Source organism: Leuciscus leuciscus, assembly GCF_965113295.1.
Source record: "Leuciscus leuciscus genome assembly, chromosome: 5".
NCBI lineage: Eukaryota > Metazoa > Chordata > Actinopteri > Cypriniformes > Leuciscidae > Leuciscus > Leuciscus leuciscus.
Window position 1 is genome coordinate 45,485,420 of NC_138729.1, and position 14,629 is coordinate 45,500,048.

Below are 14,629 nucleotides of genomic sequence, written 5' to 3' on the forward strand. Positions count from 1 at the left end.
TGAACCTGCAGATTTTAACACTCATGACCACAGGAAAACATCCCTCGCAAATGTGCACCAAAACGGCATTCAGAAAGCTGAGGTCATATTGTCTAGACAGCTCAAGCAAGTCTGAGAAAGCAATGAAATTCTCATCTGATCAACTGAATATGATAAAGAAAGTCAACCTAAATTGTTCGAAATTTATTTTTTTTGAAAGACTAAACGTCCTGTAATTGTTTCCACTAGAAAAACCTTTTCTGATCATTTTAAGAAGAATCACCAAAAAAATGTGCATGAGTCAACTGGTAACTAAAGCGATGTATTCAATGTATATTTTGTACTTTAGTGAGGGTAGATGCCATATTTAACTTGTTGTGAGAGTCTGAAGACAGTAACGGTGGAGGACCCTGTTTGTAACTGTTATGCGCAAGTGATCCAAATGACAAGAGATTCTGAACAAATGTTAAAATGATTACCTGTACCAGTCCCTGTTGGGTCTCCTCCTTGAATCTGAAAACAAAGAATAACACAAAAAAACATTAAAATGCCACATTTTCTATAATAAAAAAAAAACCTGAAGCTAATTCTTTGGTTTTAAATGGCTAGCAATCTACTTCAATGACTATTGATGTACCGGTCAAGTTATTTTGTGCCCCCAATATTGAGTATCTGCCGATACAGAGTCGTTCCGATCTGATACTTGTAATTTCCCAGTGCTTGGTGCACAAGTCAAGTCAACTTTATTTATATAGTGCTTTTTACAATACTGATTGTTTCTAAGCAGCTTTTCAGTGACAACAGGAAAATAATGCAACAAAGTTTGCATTATATATACATATGTACTTCAAGTATATACACCTGTATTTATACACACACACATTTGAGCCTTTGCAGATTTTTGTGAAATTTTGTGGTTGTACTGTAGTCAAACATTTTGGAAAGAGCACATCAACCATTTCACATCTATGTAATTTCTTGGTACATTAATAAAATAAAAGGTAAAATTACACAGAAATCAAAGTAAAATTAGCAGGAGAACTCTACAATTCTCTCACGTATTTCTAGAAAATACAGTTTTGTGAGAATCACCCTTCAATCTGACAGTTTTCTTTGCTGGATATAGCAAATGATGACTATATAAACGCGTTAAACAAGATAAATTATGTATGCTTAATTTCATGATAAATATGCGATTAATCACGATTAAATATTTAAATCTTTTGACAGCCCATATACATATATATATATATAATGATTGGTAGTTATCTAACGCTAGCTAACACACACACACACACACACACACACACACACACACACACACACACATTCAGACACGCACTGAATATACTGTAGGAAAATGTTACATTCGAGGTAACATCTTAAAATAAATGTATTTAAAGGCCACATTTTAGAATAATAAAGAGAAACTTATTTACCATAAAATTTCGAATAGAGCGGTGGAATACTGTGCCATCATAATATCCTTTCTTACACAGTTTAATAAAGTTTTCTCCTGCCTTGGGGACCTGCAAGAAAAAAAATTATAAAAAATATCAGTTTTAATGTCAGGAAATGTGATTTATGAAAACGGTTTGTCATTATGATAACACTTGCATAGCAGCACACTAAAATAATTTAAAAAAAAGAGGTTTGAAGAAATGTTTAGACATTTACAAATACTTTGTTGTGAGACCATACAAATCACATGAACCATCAATAAAGAAACTCTTCTGACTCGAAGATGAATCTACTGAATCTATAAGAACTAGGAAAAAAGTGAATCTAATGAAACCAGTCAAGAACACGTCCAGTTTAATGTTTAACCCAAAAATTTATGTTTAACCCTAAAATTAAAAGTAAACAACAAATTGGAAAATATTAAAATAAATTAGAAATTTAAAATAAAAAGAGAAATCTATGTTGGACAATTAGGATTTTTCTCATTGTGACATTAAGCACATTTGACCCCATTTTGTTTATAAACAAAATAAACCAAAACAACCTCATTACTGTAATTCAAGAAAAATTAAGAATTATTTAAAATAACTATTAAATATTAAAGTATTTATACATCATGGAACAATTTATTGCACTAAATTTAAAAAAAAATGTCTGGGCAGGAGGACTTTCTTTATTATATTACAGAAAACGCTTAATTATCATGAAAATAAATCAACAATCTAAGATCTTAAAGATTTTAAAATAGGATTGATTTTCTTTATGCAAAATATAACTTATTTTTTCTTATGATATTTGTGGTGAAATGTATTATATTTCTTCATGAAATTCAACCAAATTAAACAGGACTTCAAAACATTCACATTACTGAAACTACAGCTGGCAACATTAAATCACTTATGAATATTACAGGAAGTGTCCACTGTAACTTCAGATGATGTCTTCATTATTTTTATACAAGCCTCTCAAATCCCTTGTGCCCTTGTGTGCTACCAAAAGGACCGTCTGTGGGATAAAAAGGCCAATAAACAATTAGGTTTGTTTGTAATACATCTGGCAGCTTTGAATGTATTTTAAATCTGCTACGTTATTCAGGAAGAGAAAGGCTTGCTTATAAGATGTTGTTAAAAAAAAAACAGCACTGAAAGTTTAAGGAGTTGATTCCCATCTCACTGTGTAAATGTTTATTTGTTCGTTTCTATGGCGATCAGACATCCCTCTCTTCAAATAAAACCTCAGAGAGACACTAAACTGATTTTGTGCTCAGGAGAGATGCAGAAGCAATTTCCACATTAAAGTTTTATAAGTTACCCTGAGAGGAGGTCAAGTATGGAAACTTGTTTTTGCCACTGAATCAAAAAAACAAAAAACAAAAAAAAAGTAACTGCGTCATATTCTCTCACAATTCTGACTTTTTTCTCGCAATTGCGACTTTACATCTTGCAATTTTGATCTTTTTCTCAGAATTGCGGGATATAAATATGAAATTGCGCGTTTTAAAGTCCAATTCTGAGGACAAAAAAACACTGACTCACAATTGCGAGTTTATATCATGCAATTCTGAGAAGTAGTAAATTGCGAGAAAAAAAAAGTTAAAATGAATTAATTGTGTGGCAGAAACAAGCTTCCATAGTCAAGCATCTCAGGACTTAAAAACAGTCAAGATTTCAATGTCTCACACTCATGCAGGAAAAGCACACAGACACACAAAACACCTACAAAAATAAAGTTGTCAAGCTTGATCTCAATCATCTGCTCCATCTAGACCTACATAACTGGCCACAACCACATTCCAGTCTAAATGCCACTAAAAGAAAAAGAAATGCTGTAAAATGTACATCCTTGACAAGAGGGCATTTGCATATAGGCAAATGAAAATGAAAATAAGAAATCATATTTTGATTACATAAATAAAGCCTACTTTAGACCATTACAATTTTCTGCATTGACTTAATTAAAAAAAAATTATATCATCCACATTTACCTCAATTACCAAAAAAATAAAATACATTCTTATTACAGTAATGCAAAATAAGTAAATACATATTAATTAAACTAATGTGTATATAGGCTACATATGGTATTGTTTGTTTCATTTTAGAAAGTCACTGTGTTAAGTTATTATTGTATTTCTAACAGTAACACATTAACGATTGCCTTAAATGTTATTAAAAGCAAAATAATTGAAAAATGTTTTTAAATGCACCTTTTTAAAGGTTTAATTTTTTTTAGCAATTCTGTCTTGAATTCTGTTTTGTTTAGGAGTGAAATGTGAACATCATTACGTTTGATCTTGACATTTGTCTTATCCTTTCATAAGATTCAGTGTTACAGTCAAAAAAGGCCACTACTATGTAAACATTGCACCACAAACAGAATCGTCACAAATGCAAGAGGGAGAGAGGGAGGGAGGGAGAGAGGGAGGGAGGGAGAGAGGGAGGGAGGGAGGGAGAGAGGGAGAGAGGGAGGGAGGGAGGGAGGGAGGGAGGGAGGGAGGGAGGGAGGGAGGGAGGAGAGGAAGAAAAAACGGAGGGTAATTTTCTTATCAATGTGACCTCTTCTCTTTATTCTGATTTGACAAGCACACAACCAATGAAAATACTAGGACTATGAGGACCATGAAATGCTGTTTCTGTGTCCATTAGGCAGTGTTTACCTTGGTTCCCAAGTCACACTGACACACACACACACACACACGCTTCTAAAGGGTGTGTCTTATTCTGCACATTAAGCTGGAATAGGACAAAGACTTCAGGTCTTACAATGTGTTCCCTTTTCCCTAAACTTTAGTTCAAGGAATTTTCAAACCAAATTAGGTCTTTTATCATGTGGCCTTGTGAAGGCTTAAAGAGATAGTTCACCCAAAAATGAAAATTGTGTCATCATTTACTCTCAGGTGGTTCCAAACTATTACGAGTTTTTAGAAGATATTTAGATATTTTTTGAGATATTTAGAAGAATATGGGTAACCAAACATTTGACGGGCTTCCATAGTATGAAAAAAAAATATATACTATAGAAGTCAATGGGGTCCATCAACTGTTTGCTTATCGACATTCTTCAAAATCTCTTCTTTTGTGTTCAGCAGAAGAAATTAATACAGGTTTGGTACAACTTGTGTTCCAAATGATGACAGAATTTTCATTTTTGCATGAACTATCCCTTTAATGAATCTGCTGCTTTTGTGCAAGACTGAGCCAAAGCGTTCAAGTAAAGTGATATAAAAGTGCTAAAATGCAAAAAACGTGAAGTGATTTAAATGTACAGATTCTTATGTGTGTAATTAAAGTCAGTAAAGACCAAGCTCACCAGTTTCTCTGTACCGTATTAAAGTGAAAACACTAAATGATAGATATAAAGTGATTCATGAGCGGCTTTGACCCAGGAGTGAGAGCCTGGCGCACGCTCTCACATAAATAAGAACAGGGACGCTGAGGAGAGAGAACTATCTGCCAGCACAAGGCCACAACCAACACAATTTTTCAGAGGAAGTGTTTTATGGCAGGGATGATTTTACAAGCTCAGTGGGATACAGAGCACATCAAGGAAAAGAAATGAGTGGAGAGGAAGCACATTAGAAACGGACACAAAGAATAAAGAATAGAATCTGACAGCAAAAACAGAGCAAGGAAAACAAGACAACATAAAAATGAGAAATAGAAAAATAGAGTGAGTCAACCTATATAGGTCAGCAAATGCAGTGTGTCACTCTGAATGGATGAATTATAGATTATGTAAAGACAAGACGGCCTGTAGACCTGTAAACTACATACACCCCTGCTCAATCTATAAATATCAGGACCAGTCTGTATTCTTTTAAAGTGTCTGCAGTTAGTCTAAATTGGAGTTTAATTGTTTTCCCCTGGTTTCATAGACATAGTCCCAGACTAAAATGCATGTTTGAGCCATTTTAACTGAAAGCAACTAGCACTGACAGATCTAAAAATATGTCACTGCCATTGTTTTGTCTCAATATTCACATCAGTAATGTTTCTTCTAAGGTATGTTTATAAAAGCTATACTTGAATGTTAATTGAACTAAGGCCTAATCCTGACTTAATCTAAGCCCTGTCTGTGAAACCAGGCCTATATATAGACCTTATGTAGCCCCGCCCCTTTTCAGCGCTGCGCTCGTTGTCTTTTGTCTTCCGGTCTGTATTTTCACAGTGATCTTGCGGATTTATGAATGAACGGCTCGTTTTAAAATCTTACCGGTCTACTGTCATTTGTTAAGACATCTGCTCTAAACATTACAATCCTCATGATCACTTAATCTGCTAGGACACCTGTGTAACCTTGAGACCAACTGGGTAAAAATCATTGGAAAACAAATAGCACAGAAATGTCAAGTTAGTTGTTTGCAGATGCTGCTTGCTTTGGTATTTTGTATCTAAAGCATTGAAATTCAGACAAGTGTCCAAAAGTGGACCACTGTTTACAAGCGGAGTTGTTTGGGCATCACACACTGTGTAATTCTTTTCTCATTCCTTCACTCTGTAATTAGTCAGCTCTGGCCTTTCTCTGATTAAGTGTGACAGCAAACAAGGTGTCAAACCCAGCCAGGAAAATCTTATTCAAATGATGAACACAAATGAGGACGGACAAGCAAAACAATGTTTACAGAAATATAATATCTGAAAAGAGATCTTGCACAGTTCTGCTTGGACTCAATGCATGAAAAGTTTAAATCCACCCCATGCACAACCAAGGTTTAATAGTGTTCAATCCATTTCACATAGCGTTACCTTATCACAGTGTAACTCCACATTCAAGTCTCCTTTGTTTGTGTGTAGGCGCACATAGCCTTTCTTCTTAACGTATTGGTAGCGCACGGTATCGTCTGCAATAGCATCTGAAAACACAAAGACAAATATTTTCATTCTTTACATTTATGAATGACTCTGCTGCAGACAGTATTGACAACATTTCTGTATCATAAAAGCCTTAAACTAATCTGAAAGAGAATGAACAGGTTTGCAGGACCGATTTGACAGCTGCCAGATGGTTTCCTGAGGTATACTGAAGCCAGACTCACTCGAAAATGAGTGTAAATAACAAACCAGAACTAATACTTGGCAGGAGTTTCAGGTTTTGCAATGATGCAATGTTATGAAATGCATGAAGCAACTTCCCAGCATAAACAAAAAGGGAAATTATGTCATTTGTTGTGTGCATCACCAGTCATGATGACATTTACATTTGCACATTTAGAAGACTCTTCTACCCAAAGTGACTGTGGGCATTACCATTACCAGCAACATAGCTTAATGGAGTCAATCAGAATCAGCAATCGGCTCAAATAGGACAGTAACAAAGAGAAGGAACCATAAGAAGACTAAAGGGAGGCTCGTGACTTGGCCATCTCCTGATTAGAATCAACCATGACCCATGGACCAGCTGATGCATTTCAAACAAAAATGGTCTGTTCCTATCAGATTTGTTTGGTTTGAGTAAGCAGGGAAAACATGTTTAATCTCCATTACCTGCTTCATGGGTGGTGGCTGGAGCCATAGCTGTAGATGTGAAGGAGGCAGACACTCTTCCAGTGGAATAGTGAGCCTGAAAGAAGAGAGACAGACATGGTTTACAGATAAGACAAAATAAGCCCTAACACCTCCATCCGAAACGACTAAATGATCTTCATATGCATGACATCCCTCCTACACCTCCTAATCACACTTAATAATAGTGTTTTATCACCAATTCATTGTGAAGACAGACAGACAGACAGGAGGATATGTTCAATGATTCCTGTGGGGCGATTCAAGTGTGTTTGGATGTGTTGATGTGCAACAGATGTGTCTTCTCAACAGGTCTGTGTTCCCAGCTGACTCGCTACTCTTAAAATAATAGTAAAAAATAGGCTTTTCTCTACAAATTAAAATTTTCGGTATTCAATAGACCTTATGTAGCCCCGCCCCTTTTCAGCGCTGCGCTCGTTGCCTTTTGACTTCCGGTCTGTATTTTCACAGTGATTTTGCGTGTTTATTAATGAACGGCTCGTTTTAAAATCTTCCCGGTCGACTGACATTTGTTTAGTCATCTGCTTTAAACATCACAGTCCTCATGATCACTTTCGTTAACTTTACATTAAAGGGATAGTTCACTTTGAAATTAATTTTTGGTATGTTTTAGCTTACCTCAAGGGCATCCAAGATGTAGGTGTCTCTTTTTCCGCAGTAGTTTCAATTTTTATATTTTTAGGTCAAACCATTCTTGTCTGTCAGTCATATAATGCAGGTCTATGGTCATTATCTCAAAACACAAGCACAGAGTCCAAATTAAACAATTCCCCATCGTAAGTACACATTGATGGCCTAAGACACGAAACGAGCGGTTTGTGTGAGAAAACGAACAGTATTTATATCGTTTTTACCTCTTATACGCAGCCATGTCGAAGTGATCTGATCTGACGTGTGCGCAGACTGGTGCATAGATATATACACACTAGATGTCGCCTTGTCTACGGCAGTTCATTGGAACGAATGTCTTTAAGGCGACATCTAGTGTATATATCTATGCACCAGTCTGCGCACACGTCAGATCAGATCACTTCGACATGGCTGCGTATAAGAGGTAAAAACGATATAAATACTGTTCGTTTTCTCACACAAACCGCTCGTTTCGTGTCTTAGGCCATCAATGTGTACTTACGATGGGGAATTGTTTAATTTGGACGACGGGGAATTGTTTTAATTTGGACTCTGTGCTTGTGTTTTGAGATAATGACCATAGACCTGCATTATATGACTGACAGACAAGAACGGTTTGACCTAAAAATATAAAAATTGAAACTACTGCGGAAAAAAAGACACCTACATCTTGGATGCCCTTGAGGTAAGCTAAAACATACCAAAAATTAATTTCAAAGTGAACTATCCCTTTAAGTAAATCCACTTCAAAAGCTAATTACTCCTGGACAGCAGCGCCATAGAAACATACAGGGCGACCGCAAAAACGGAAGTTAAAAGACAATATTCTAAAGATGGCGGCGTCCTCGTTTCTCTGGCGCAAAAGGTCTATAGGCAAGGCAAGGCAAGGCAAGTTTATTTATATAGCACATTTCATACACAATGGCAATTCAAAGTGCTTTACATAGAAGAAATTAAAATATAAAAAGAAATAAGAATAATTAAAACAGTTTAGAAAAATTAAATAAAATACAGTACTTTTAAAAATAAAAAATAATATTATTATAGATCTTTCCTTCAAAGGATTCCCTTAAGACTTAAATCTTTCCTTCTTTTAACCTTCAATCTTCTTACGACTTCCATCTATCAACTTTCCTTTAACTTTCTTTTCTCCCTCATTTACTCACACGTTCTTTTCACTTTCTTTAGCACTGCGTTCACATTCTTTCTCAGACGAAAACTTTAATATCGTCATTTAAACACTGTTCTACTTTCAAACCCACATTAATACACGTCACTTTCACATTATCACTTTCTTTTACCTTCTGAGTGGGCATTTACAGTTTCGGGCTAAATGCCCTGCTGACATAGGAGAAATTAAAATAATTAAAAGAAATAAGGATAATTAAAACAGTTTAGAAAAATAAAATAACTTCAATATAGAATGAATTTAAAGAGATAAACTAAGCTACCACTCAAAAGTTTGGGGTCAGTAAAATTTTTTGAAAGAAATCTCTTATGCCCTCAAAGTCTGCATTTATTTGACCAAAAATACAGTAAGAAACAGAAATATTATGAAATTTTACTGTTTCCTATTTTTATATATTTTAAAATGTAATTTTTTCCTGTGATAGCAAAGCTGAATTTTCAGCATCATAGTCTTCAGTGTCATGATCTTTCCGAAAAATGTCCTATTATTATTAATGTTTAAAACAATAGTTTAATGATATTTGTTATAATAATAATATTATTATTTATTTTTAAAAAATTATAGGTTATATTCATAAATATAATTCATATAACAAAAATGCAAATAACATCTGAGGGCACACTTACTTGCCCAGGGATATGGTTGACCTTGTTTTACTGTCTTGTTTTTTAATTGTATTTTTTGGTTTGGTTTTTGTATTTTTGTTATTTATGCTATTGGAATATTGTTTTAATGGAAAACACTTTGGTCAACTCGAGTTGTTTTTAAATGTGCTATACAAATAAACTAACTAACAAGATTTTTACATTTCCTGAATAAAAAAAATTACCTCCTCAATGCTATTGCCATAGCATATTGCTATACAGTTGCAGGTGTTCTGGGTGGTTGCTAGGTGGTTTCTTACTGACTCGTGTAGTTTAAATATAAGTGTCAGATCACTTTACACTCAGCTCTTTACAACAAGTCAAATTATATTCTCACATTATAATATTAATTTCTGTAGCATAAATGGTGCTCAATGAGTAATGCATTTTTGTTTAAATTTGAAATCTAGCACATTTAGTTGAAAACAGTTATTTGGGATATTATAGTTGCCCTAGTATGGTGTAGAAATAGCAAAGCTAAATCAGTAGGAGAGTGGGCTTGAATGCCAGTCTATTTCAGCGTCACAATACCAATCCAGCACAGCTAGGGCTGAAATAGACTGGCATTCATGCCAAAAGTTGAGCCAATTACACTCTCTGAATGGGCTGAGCAAGAAAAGCTTATATAGCTGAAAGCACAGGGCAGACACACTCCAACCTGGACTAAAAGAAGGCTTGAGACACGGCCACAAACACACTCAGAACCACCGCAGAGCAAGTACGAAAGAAAAAAACCTCATGATTTATATACCAGGTATTGGTGCGGTGGGGTCATTACGCAGGAAGTGAGTAATTGGTGTGATAATTTTAGAAAGAATTGACATGACATTCAGAGGAACTTCTTGAGATTCTTGCTCTGAGTGTGTGTGGTCGGTTGAGGATCCTGCGAGGCGTTTTCTTCTGCTCCAGTTGCTGTGTGATGGTGGTAGAGTCTGAGAGGCAAATCACCTCGTAATGCACAGACACTTTTACATGCACGTACACACACACACACACACACACACACACACAGAGACGTCAAGAAACGTCACTGTGACCCAAACAGCGCTGCACTGAACTGCTTTATCTGACCTCAAACACCTCGCAGGAGATCTCGTTAGGACCCATTATTACCCATTACAATTATTGCACTAAAAGTAAGGGTTTGGGAAGATTTTTTGTGTTTTTGAAAGAAACCTCTAATGCAAACCAAGGCTGCATGTAATTGATGAGAAATATAGTAAAAACAGTAATATTGTGAAATATTATTAAAATTTTAAATGATTTCTGTTTGAATATATTGTAATGTAATTTATTCCTTCTAATATGCAGATTTGATTCTCAAGAAACATTTCTTATTATTATCAATGTTGGACATTTTTGCTGCTTCAAAATGACGACAAATAGAAAAAAGAAACAAAACAATGAAGACAAACAGGAGAGCGAAGAATCGACTATAGCTAGAAAAGCAATATCTTAAAACACTCACAGCATTGAACTTGTCTGTTTTTTTGGTTTCTGGCTCTTTCATAGTGGAGGCCAACAGCTGATCTCCTTTATAGTCCCTGTAAAGCTCCGCCAGGGTTTCTCGCGTCTCCATGTTTGTGGTTTTCAGATGGTATCCTGGTTCCAGTTTGGCTTTCTCTTCATCTGTAGGGGAAGGACAAATGGACAGGGGCTCATAAAAGTGACATCTCCACAATACAAGTCATCAGATTCACAAAAACACTTGGTATGATTACCTTTTATTTGAAGCCTTTGTGTGCACATAATACAGTTCAAAAGTTTTTCAAACATTTTTTTTTTTTAAATGTATTATTTTATTCAGCAAGGACATATTTATTTGATCAAAAGCCACAGTAAATACAAAATATTTCTATTTTAAATAAATGCTGTTCTTTTGAACTTTCTATTTATTAAATCAGCATAATAGAATGATTTCTGAAGAATCAGTAATGATGCTGAAAATTCAGCTTTTGGTCAATTTAATTGTAAAATTATTTGTAACCAAATAAATGCTGTGGTGAGTATAGTGGAGCGGCTAAAGCCCCTTTCACACAGCGCTTTGAACCCGGCAAATTGCCGGCAAATTGCCAGAGCGCCTTCTGTGTGAACGCAAACTCGACCCGGGATTTATGCCGGGATCGATGCCGGGTCGGGACCTAGTAACATTGCCGTGTTCAGTCCCGGAACGCGCGCTGTGTGAACAAAAGCCGTAATAATGCCGTGTCGTAGTGATGACGCTGAAGCCGGGCTCGTTCTCCAGCTGTGAAACGGTACGTAATGCGCAAGTTTATGATCGAATCAGAGAAACAAATGCACAAGCGTGGTTTCTCGAGAGAGAGATCGCAGCTCATAAGCAAACTTAAGACGCTGCTGAGATTACAAGTCACATCGATGTCACGTGTCTTTACGGCATTTTTACGGGTTGTGTGTGAACGCACTCTCTGATTCCGGAAAATCACTGGCAGTGTGAATGAACCAAAATCAAACGAACCCGGGTCAAATCCCGGGTCACTTTATCCGTGTATTTTCCGGAATCTCTGTGTGAAAGGGGCTTAAGTGACATAATCGTTCAGTTTATGATACAAGCGTGAAAATTGGCATGAGCAGTCTCCATGGGTCACTTGACAAGAAAATTGTCCGAGCCACTTGAAATTTCAAGATTTTTATTTTTTCAAGATGGCCGACACCTTAGTGGAGCAGTTAAATGATATAGTGGTTTATTTGGTGATACAAGCATGAAAATTGGCATGAGCAGTCTCTGATGGACAATAAGCCACTAGACAATAAGCCACCCACAGCTACTTGAAATTTCAAGATGGCGGCCATTTTTCAAGATGGCCACCACCTTAGTGGAGCAATTAGGCTCATGGCAATTTTCATGCTTGTATCACCAACGAAATAATTTCTTAAGCCTAATTGCTCCACTAAGGTGGTGGCCATCTTGAAAAATGGCCGCCATCTTGAAATTTCAAGTAGCTGTAGGTGGCTTATTGTCAAGTGACCCACAGAGACTGCTCATGCCAATTTTCACGCTTGTATCATAAACTGAACGATTCTGCCAAACATAAGCACTTAGCCGCTCCACTAGTACAAGAGACTTTGAACAAAACCAAATGCATTAAACTGCATAAAATGCATCAACAAATTACAAATGCATCAAACTCTTTAAGCTTGTAATTATAAAGAGGTGGGTAATAATGCATGCCTTATGTAGCCCCGCCCCTTTTCAGCGCTGTGCTCGTTGTCTTTTGACTTCCGGTCTGTATTTTCACAGTGATATTGTGTATTTATGAATGAATGGCTCGTTTTAAAATCTTCCCGGTCTACTGACATTTGTTAAGACATCTGCTTTAAACATTACAATCCTCATGATAACTTTCGTTAACTTTACATTAAGTAAATCCATTTAAAAAGCGAATTACTCCTGGACAGCAATACCATAGGAATATACAGAGCGACCGCAAAAACAGAAGTTAAAAGACAATATTCTAAAGATGGCGGCGCCCTCGTTTCTCTGGCGCATAAGGTCTATAGACTAAACACGTAATACACGTGCATGTCATCACTGTTTTCACAGATTCACTTTTTTGAAGAGATAACGGTATTGCTTTCAAAACCGGTCTTCAAAAACGTGTACTTTGAAACCTAAGTTTGCGTTCTTCTCAGGCCACTAAAACGCTGTTGTCGTGTAACTGTAAATGATCAGATTCAGTTCGCCTCAAGTTCAATTTCAAGTTAAAATTCAATTCACATTTATTTGTATAGTGCTTTTCACAATACACAGTTTCAAAGCTGCTTTACAGAAAATGCATGTGTCCACAATTACAATTTAGAGTGATCTATTATCAGAGGTAACTATCTAAGTTATGCATTTCAGAAATGTACATATACAAATCACAGGTAACTAAAAATGTACTAATTTAAATGAATTAGTCAATTAAAAACTTACTTAAGCTGGACAATGACTTTCTTCTAGAGCTGCTGTACAGCCAAAACAATCTCTGTTGCATTAATTTCCTATTATCACTGTAAAGCTGCTTTGAAACAATCCGTGTTGTAAAAAGTACTATATAAATAAAGGTGACTTGACTTAATATAATGTACTATATATATATATATATATATATATATATATATAATATATTATATATATATATATATATATATATATATATATATATATATATATATAATATATTATATATATATATATATATATATATATATATATATATAATATATTATATATATATATATATATATATATATATATATATATATATATATATTATATATATAAAAATAACTGTGGTTCCAATTCTAAAAATAAATAAATAAAAATGAATTACACTGTGTATTATATGACATTATGAAATACCATTTTAATGCATAAATAATATTATAATGCATTATACAGGATTCAATAAAGTGCTACCATCCAGTCATATGAGGACGTTTCAAAGAAGGACCCCACAATAAAAACTGATTTTCAGGGGTTTTTGAGATTGAAAAGTCTAAGCTACACAGAGTAAACCAGCCACATCATGAGATCCGCTATAACAGCAGCGCAGACAGTGTTGCAGTGATGTCAGAAATATGGATCTCTCCGGCTAATCTAAGACCGCTGGTCAGCGATTACAGTCTGTGATGACATACACACACATTATCTTGCATTCCTGTCATGATGGGTATCTTCATGGCCTTTTAAGTATGTCATGTTCAGGGATTCAAATGAATTCACATCATTTGACAGATACACTCCTTTAGTTAAATTCATTGTGCAATGTGAATCCATAACGAATTGCACCAAGTTCTACCTCGTTAACCAATTAATTTCCTTAAATCATCACGGCTGGGCTAATGCAAGTAATATGCCTACATAACTAAATGTAATGTGAAAATAGCACACCTGAGCCTGGAGCTAAATTATTCAACTCTCACAGGTTAAGTCTAGCTAACTGACAGTGAAGGTTTTCTTCTTTAATTATTCATTTGCAATCTGTGTTATTGTGGAATGCAGTCGCCAGAAAGTGTGCTCTGTTATAAACTGCACATCAGTGTTATTGTAGTGGTTTTTTTTACTATTATTGTATTAATTAATGTTTTGAATTAGCTTCTTTTTGTCATTTTTAATTAGGGGTTTTAAGATTTGTTGTGTAATTCTGTCTTTTTTTTTTTGTCTTATCTCTTATTTCTATTTAGCTTTCATTTATTTTATT

At 35.2% G+C, this 14,629-nt stretch overlaps 1 protein-coding gene and 1 long non-coding RNA gene across 2 annotated transcripts in view; one reads left to right on the forward strand and one right to left on the reverse strand.

Annotated features, from left to right (window-relative positions):
* ppil2 (peptidylprolyl isomerase (cyclophilin)-like 2) overlaps positions 1–14,629 on the reverse strand; it is a 36,385-nt gene that overhangs the window by 10,075 nt on the left and 11,681 nt on the right. The window contains exons 10-14 of the mRNA XM_082170841.1: positions 10,894–11,054; positions 6,924–6,999; positions 6,186–6,292; positions 1,419–1,508; positions 459–492 (exon numbers count right to left, since the gene is read on the reverse strand). Coding sequence (XP_082026967.1) covers positions 459–492; positions 1,419–1,508; positions 6,186–6,292; positions 6,924–6,999; positions 10,894–11,054 — 468 coding nt within the window. The remainder of the gene's footprint in view (positions 1–458; positions 493–1,418; positions 1,509–6,185; positions 6,293–6,923; positions 7,000–10,893; positions 11,055–14,629) is intronic.
* Positions 8,323–10,718, forward strand: LOC309499586. The gene is made up of 3 exons (XR_014206294.1): positions 8,323–8,465; positions 9,015–9,693; positions 9,746–10,718. It is a non-coding gene; the product is annotated as an uncharacterized lncRNA (long non-coding RNA).